General features: G+C 48.8%; 1 protein-coding gene across 1 annotated transcript in view; it reads left to right on the forward strand.

Moving 5' to 3' along the window:
* Npc1 (NPC intracellular cholesterol transporter 1) overlaps positions 1 to 7514 on the forward strand; it is a 44785-nt gene extending 37271 nt beyond the window's left edge. The window contains exons 17-25 of the mRNA XM_032885343.1: positions 83 to 172; positions 530 to 720; positions 1168 to 1283; positions 1787 to 1916; positions 3163 to 3363; positions 4106 to 4337; positions 5069 to 5182; positions 6243 to 6405; positions 7075 to 7514. Of these exons, the coding sequence (XP_032741234.1) occupies positions 83 to 172; positions 530 to 720; positions 1168 to 1283; positions 1787 to 1916; positions 3163 to 3363; positions 4106 to 4337; positions 5069 to 5182; positions 6243 to 6405; positions 7075 to 7157 (1320 nt within the window). The 3' untranslated portion in view covers positions 7158 to 7514. The remainder of the gene's footprint in view (positions 1 to 82; positions 173 to 529; positions 721 to 1167; positions 1284 to 1786; positions 1917 to 3162; positions 3364 to 4105; positions 4338 to 5068; positions 5183 to 6242; positions 6406 to 7074) is intronic.
* Positions 7515 to 7838: the final 324 nt, after the last annotated feature.

Here is a 7838-nt window from a genome sequence, read left to right on the forward strand (position 1 = left end):
GTGTCTTTGTTGTGCAGGATTTTATTTCTTCTTCAGCTTATGATTACATCAGCAGTCGTCTCTCGGTTTGCTTTTTTTCCAGATAGCCGTGTTTGTGGGCATTCTGTCATTCAGTATTGCGGTAGTGAACAAAGTGGAAATCGGATTGGATCAGTCTCTCTCGATGCCAAATGTAAGCCACTTTCTTTTAACTTCTTTAGCCGCTATTGAATACAGTTTTCAGAGCATGTGTTATAGGTGTTAATGCTTGCTTCTGAATGCAAATCATGCAAGGGGCAACAGTGATCTGCTGCAGGGCTCTGCTGGGGCGGGCTGCTGGCCTGTGAGCTCGTGACTTTTCCTGACACAGCCTTAGAGGTGGAGCAGCCAGTCTCCTGAGATCACTGCGATCCCTTCTGTCTGCGGCTTAGCAACAGACGCACTCTGGGACCCAGAGGAAGAGACCCATGCGTCGTCCTGCTCGGCGACTCAGGCTCTATTCCCAGCAGTCTCCCATGGAGCTGTATCCTCTCTTTGGTCTTCCTTTCAGGATTCGTATGTGATTGACTATTTCAAGTCACTCGGTCAGTACCTGCACTCGGGCCCACCCGTGTACTTCGTCCTGGAAGAGGGCTACAACTACAGTTCCCGCAGAGGGCAGAACATGGTGTGCGGTGGCATGGGCTGTGACAATGACTCCCTGGTGCAGCAGATATTTAACGCAGCAGAGCTGGACACCTAGTCAGTGTCGGGAACGTCTGGTCCTTTGCACTTCTCTGTCTCTTGAGTTAATGTTTAGTCTGAGAGATGCTCACCCATATGATCTCCAAGTTGGCCCTGTCCCAGCCTCCCGAGCGTTAGGGTTCCAGCCATCACCTGCCTGGGTTTGGTCCTTCTCAGTCTTGAACAGAAAGAGGCAGAAGGAAGAACTCGTGGCCAGGGTCAACTCAGGCCTGAAATTTCTCTGCAAAAGCAGCTTTTGTGAAGGTTGTTTTTTGTTGTCATTTCAAAAAGTCTGTTAGAGCAAGTTTCATGTGAGCAAAGTGGGTTCATTGGCCATCAAAGTGGGCTCATGGGCCATTGGTTACCTTGAAGGGTTGGTCAGTCACGTGGCAATGTCAGATGGGGGGAAGGAGCTGGAGTTCGCGGAAGTCCCGACTGGCCCGTCACTGTCTCTCCTTTCTCCAGCACCCGCGTAGGCTTCGCTCCCTCATCCTGGATTGATGATTACTTTGACTGGGTCTCACCGCAATCCTCCTGCTGTAGACTCTACAATGTCACTCACCAGTTCTGCAATGCTTCTGGTACTTTCATCTCCTTCTCTAGACTTTTTTTTTTTTTTAATTTCAGAAAAATGGTAGCATCGCTTAGCCATCCCACTTTCCCTTCATTTGTGTGTTTGTCAGTGTTGGGGCTGTCTCCTTCCCTCTGTCCCTGTCCTGTGCTCAGACACAGGTGACTCAGCGCTGCATCAAGGACACATGAGACTTCTCATGTGTGCAGAGCACACCGACTGCTCTCTCAGGCGTGCCAGCCAGTGTGTTCAAAGGCTGCCTCCTGCTGCTCTGTAGGTGCTGAGGACGTCCAAGAACACACAGTCCTGGGCTCTTAGGTCTTCCTCAAAACAGGGCACCTAGGTCCACGAGGGGTCCTTGAAACCCCTGGAGCTGGAGCTCTTGAAAGGTGGAAAGATGCAAGAAAGCCTCGTGTTTGGTCTTAAGCACTTAGCCCTTAAGTGTTACGGCTTAAGTGTTTGTATACATCTTAATGTCCTTTTTTCTAATGATTGGCTCTCCTCTTTTGCCAGTGATTGACCCAACCTGTGTCCGCTGCAGACCTCTGACTCCAGAGGGCAAACAGAGGCCTCAGGGAAAAGAATTCATGAAATTCCTGCCCATGTTCCTGTCTGATAACCCCAACCCCAAGTGTGGCAAAGGGTAAGGGCCAGGGAGCTCTGAGCTCAGCATTCACTACAGCTTGACTCGAACTGAGAAGCAGGGTCTGGGTCAGCAGGCTTGTGGGAAGGGGGTCCTAGTCCTGTAAAAGGCAGAGACACCTTTTAAAGACATCTCCTCAGGTTTCAGAAGGTTTAATCCTCAGTGGGCACTCATTTTCCAAGCTTGGTCCCTGCCCTTACCCTGCGCTGTGGATGGAGGCAGATCCCTGTGCATATCATGAAGGGGAACACTGGAGAGTAAGAGGCCCAGACAGACCCATGGTGCCAATGGCCTTAGGGACAGCATCTTTGCTTTGGTGAGGCTACCACAGTGTGAGGTTTAGGTTCTAATCCCTGCCATGCCAGCCTTGTGAGGGGATGAGCTATAAATCACCAGCCCGCCAGGACACCCACTGCCCACATGGACAGGAGCAGGATAAGAGGATTGATGTAGAAGCTTTGATAGGTGAAAGTTGAATATCACATTTGTGTGATGTAACGTGGATATACTTGTTTTTTTTTTTTTAAGAATCCACATTTGAGCCAGATGGTGGTGCCAAATGCCTTTAGTCCCAGCACTTAGGAGGCAGAGGCAGGCGGATCTCTGAGTTTGAGGCCAGCCTGGTCAGTTCCAGAAGAACTGCCAGGGCTCCACAGAGAGACCGTTGGGAAGAACAGACCAAGCTTCCATACGGGCAGTCTTTCCACTTGTGTGTGCCTATTCTGTTCTGAGATTCTGCTAGTTCTAACGAAGACTGCCTCTAAAAATTGAGGATAGATATTAGAACTCTCTTTGCTTGTTAGTATTGAGGTTATTCTGGAATTTTCTTCATGAAAACATGGGAGTTCTTTGGAATTCAGGTGTTAGGAAGCCATAGCCAAAAGGAGTATCCACAGTGCAGTGTCCTGCCAAACCCCTCACTGCCCTTGACTGGTTAGCACTCCCAGGCTGTGAGAACGTGCTGCTTTGCCCATTCACAGAGCTAAGGTGAGGGACCTTTGCGAGGGAGACCTGGGCTTGAGTCCGGGTTCTTGCCCTTTCTCACCTCCTGTTCACAGCAGTAACAAGTCAGCTCTGCGTCATGTTTGGTTTTGAATGGAACCAGATAGAGAATAGCAGGGTGCAGCAGACAAGCACAGAAGTAAAATATGGCGGTGCCTTCTGAAGCCTCTGAGCCAGGCCCTGTGACTCCACTCAGTGCTCATAGTCTGCCCATAGCCTTCTGACACCGCTACCTCTTCTTCAGGGGACATGCCGCTTACAGTTCTGCTGTTAACATCATGGGAGACGACACTTACATTGGGGCCACTTACTTCATGACCTACCACACCATTCTTAAGACCTCTGCCGACTATATTGATGCCCTGAAGAAAGCTCGGCTTATAGCCAGTAACATCACGGAAACCATGCGCTCTAAGGGGAGTGACTATCGTGTGTTTCCTTACAGGTAAAGTAGGGTGGGGCTGCAGATCCTTAGCTCAAATTCTGACATCTGCTTTATCCTTAACCAAGAGTGGTGTGTGAGGGGCATTTGAGGTGAGCGGGGCAGAGTCTTAGCCTCCGTTGTGCTCTGAGGACTGAACACAGAACTTGGTATGGTGTTCCAGCCCAGAGACACAGGAGAGTGGGCCTTGCACAAGGGACATGTCGGCAGGGATCTCTGCTCATTACTTGGGCCATTGCCCTGATACAGACTTTTCTGTCTGTGCTGGGGTTAGTGTTTTGTTGTTTTTGTTGTTGTTGCTGCTGCTATCTCTGTGGAAAATCAGGAAGGCAGAGCAAGCAAATGATTGCTTTTCTACAACTGTTAAGTGTGGTTAAAGAATGCCAGCCTTTTTTGTGCAAACTTCTGGAGTAGGTATCCTAATTCTCAGGCAGAAGTGGGTTAACGCTGTGGGGAAACAGCCCAGGGCAGTTCCCTGAGCAGACCTGAGTAGTTTGTTTCTTTTCCAAATACCCTATGGGATTTTTTTAGGCAGTGTTTATAAGGTAGCAAAAACTGAGCTGACAAGTAAGAGGTCTATGTAAGCACATATCTGGGGTTCCTGTCAGACTGTCCTTTGGATGTCAGTGGCTTTGCTCTAGGTGCATGGTGCCAATCTTGGGTGGTTTTCTGGAGTGTCTGTCAGGGCGGGGTAAAGAGGGAGGCCCTAGGAGGACAAGCTCTAACCAAAGCCTCTTCTCCCCAGTGTGTTCTATGTCTTCTATGAACAATACCTGACCATTATTGATGACGCCATCTTTAACCTCAGTGTGTCTCTGGGCTCCATATTTCTCGTGACCTTGGTGGCTCTGGGCTGTGAACTGTGGTCTGCGGTCATCATGTGTCTCACCATAGCCATGATCCTGGTCAACATGTTCGGTGTTATGTGGCTGTGGGGCATCAGTCTGAACGCTGTTTCCTTGGTCAACTTGGTGATGGTTAGTCCTGGTCTACTCTCACTTTGTCCCTAGCTCCCGTGAGTCTTGCATGAATTGTTCCTTGGATTTCACATAAATCCTAAAGTGGCCTGAGACACAGGTGCCATTTAGCTACATGACAAATGTGAGGTCAGACAGAACTAAATGAAATTATCTGAAAACAAAAACCATGTAGTCTAGTGATATTAAGACACCTGAGTTTTACTTACCAGGTTATTCTGCAGGGCTTCCCAGCAGGCCAGGCCTGGTGGTGCAGACCTCCCAGTACTCAGGAGGCAGAGACAGGCAGATCTCTGGAGTTATCAGTCTAGACTACACAGTGAGTTCCAGGACAGCTGAGGCTATAAAGAAAAATGGGGGGGGGGGCTTGAAACAATATTAATGCAAGGTAAACACTCAGAACACCTCAGCATGGTGGATTGGCAGTGCTGTGCTGGCTCAGTGGGGAAGGGTAGATAATCTTGGGAAGTTTCCAGAAATTAATTCCCCTAATCAAAACCAAGACACTGGGGGTTGGGGATTTAGCTCAGTGGTAGAGCGCTTGCCTAGCAAGCGCAAGGCCCTGGGTTCGGTCCCCAGCTCTGAAAAAAAGAAAAAAGAGAAAAAGAAAACAAACAAACAAACAAACAAACCAAGACACTGTAGAAAAGTAGAGACCTGGGTAGAGCCTTCCTCCTTAGGGGAATTTTCATCTGAAAAAGATGTGTTCCCATGGGGACTCTTTATTCCAGACCTGTGGCATTTCTGTGGAGTTCTGCAGCCATATAACAAGAGCTTTCACCATGAGCACCAAAGGAAGCAGAGTGAGCCGAGCGGAAGAGGCACTGGCCCACATGGGTAGTTCTGTGAGTACTGTGGGCCCCAGGACGGGTGGGGCTCCCAATGGGAATGCTACTTCTCAGAAGAAACACAAATTCAGAGGATAAAACAATTTGGATCTAGTCTGTAAATGGCAGCTCCTAGCAATGACAAATTCTCATACGATTCACTAAATAGCTATGTCTAGAGAGATCTGAAACTCCTCAGACATGTCCTTGTTTGTGCGTTCTCTCAGAAAATGAAATGGCTTAGGCAGGAAACTTAGGAAACATTAGACTTGAGAGGGCTGGAAGCCAATTCTATGGTGACACAGGGGACTTGTGTGTTCCAGATCCCAGTGGGTTGTCTGTAGTTGATGCCCGGAGGTCCCTGACCCAGCCCTTTATCCTGCTGTTCCCTGTCAATCACTTTGCCACTGTAGAAAGCACTGGTAGAGTGAAAACGTAAGCATTTGCTTTATAACAACTTCAGATACTCAATAAGGTTTCCAGGCCAGCAAGGTAGCCAGCAGGTCCAAGGAGCTTGCTCGGCAAGCCAGGTTTCGGTCCCCAAACCCACAGATGAGAAATGATTGTATAGAGTTGTCCTCTGACCTCACATGCGGGCACGCACAATAATCTGCCTTGTTCAGACTGCTTGATTTTAACCATAAAGGCCAAAACCGTTTTCTGAGAAAATGTATCGCTCTGAAATTCTCCTTCCTGGGCTGGGAGGTGGCTACTTGAGGTGGGCACTGCTATAATATGAACAGGGTGGATCCCTACAGCTCACAGTCCAGCCAGTCCAGCCAGCCATCTGCCCTCCAATTTCAGAGACTGTCTCAAAGCATAAAGTGGGGAGCCATTGAGAAAGACACCCAAAGTCGACCTCTGACCTCCACACATTTGCACTCACACATCCTTGGATTCATGAGTCCTTTCATCCAGGCTCATAAAGCAGCAGGCCAGACAATTCTAGGTACAAGGTAGTGTGTCTGGGTAGTTGTGCAGCTGGCCCATAGCCCTTTGGACACTGACTGCTGAGGAAGGTTTGTGTGACAATGGATGCTTGCTTATAACAGGCTAACAGTCGCTTCTACCTCTCCAGGTATTCAGTGGGATCACACTTACAAAATTTGGAGGGATCGTGGTGTTGGCCTTTGCCAAGTCTCAAATTTTTGAGATCTTTTACTTCAGGATGTACTTAGCCATGGTCTTACTCGGAGCCACTCACGGACTAATATTTCTTCCCGTCTTACTCAGTTACATAGGTAAGAGCACTTACTTCTTCTCGCTGTCACAAGCCTATAATCCCAGCACACAGGGTGGAAGCAGGAAGGATCCAAAGTCCAAGGTCATTGACAGTGGGTGAGGCCAGCCTAGGCTGGAACTCTTGAGTTTGTACTGATCACTCGTGCTACATATAAAGCTATAGAGGGAAAAAGTCAAACCTCCTTGGACGTCACAGTTAGCCAGGTATTTCCTGAGGCGTTCTGGAGGGCCTGGGCTCACTGCTGCTCAGTGAGATGAAGCTGCCACCCTTGCTTTATCCTCTTGTGTGGCTGTGGCGACTCCACCTACCTCATTCAATGAGCCTGGTTGAAAAGGTAACAGACGAGTTTGCCTTACAGCTTTGTTACTAAGTCACTGGAGGCTGGAGGGATGGCTCAGCGGTTAGGGCACTGGCTGCTCTTCTAGAGGACCCAAGTTCAGTCCCCAGCACCCCTGTGGCAGCTCAGAACTATATAACTCCAGTCTGAGGGAATTTGACACCCTCTTCTGGCCTCTGAAGCACTGCACAGATGTTGTACATAGGTACACACATACAGACAAAATACACACACACACACACACAAAAAAAATAGAAAATGGACAAAACCATGGGCTGTTTTCCACGCCCAGGAGATTGTGTTGACACTTCTTTTCTTTTGTCTCACCAGGACCATCAGTGAATAAAGCTAAAAGACACACCACTCAAGAGCGGTACAAAGGGACAGAGAGAGAACGGCTCCTCAATTTTTAGCCATGTAGCAGGCTTTGGTGACTTTGCGTCTACGGATAGGTCAAGTGTACTACAGGACAGCTGCACTGTCAAGGCTGAGCTGGCTGCTGGTTGTTCCCAGGAGTTAGGCTGTGTCACAGCTGTGGCAAATGCAACTCCACTCACTCTTTTAGACTCAGGAATGCACACTAACTTGTGAAGCAGTATTATGGATCTGAAGGCAACAGTCGCCAGCCCCTACAGGCTAAGAAACCTCATCTTGGGCACAAGGAAGGGCGGTTCTACAACTTTCATTCTTTCAATGCCTACTTTTAATGATGGTTATCAAACCATCATTAAAACTTTAACCCCTTCTAGTCCAACACCCACCAGAGAGAGTGGGAAAGAAAGGATATGGGGGAAGTGGATGTGTTAAGAGAGGTTCTTTGCAGCATATCCTATCTGTTGTCAGGAAATCAGCAGTTCAGTTCATAGGTCAGCAACTCGATCACTCAAACACCTCACGGATACATCAGCTGTCCAGTTCAATAGTATCGGGATGGCAGCAGCAGTGGCCAGGCCTCGGCTGGATGGCCATCAGCAGGAGGGGCGGGGCCAACAGGAACTCTCGATGCTCTCTGCTGAGCCTCTCACAGCGAAGACTCAAGACCCAACAAATGTTCCACAGCTTAGCTCTCTATTTCCTTCTCTGTGGAGTCCCAA

The sequence above is a fragment of the Rattus rattus genome, chromosome 15 (genome assembly GCF_011064425.1).
Source record: "Rattus rattus isolate New Zealand chromosome 15, Rrattus_CSIRO_v1, whole genome shotgun sequence".
In the NCBI taxonomy this organism is placed as follows: Eukaryota; Metazoa; Chordata; class Mammalia; order Rodentia; family Muridae; genus Rattus; species Rattus rattus.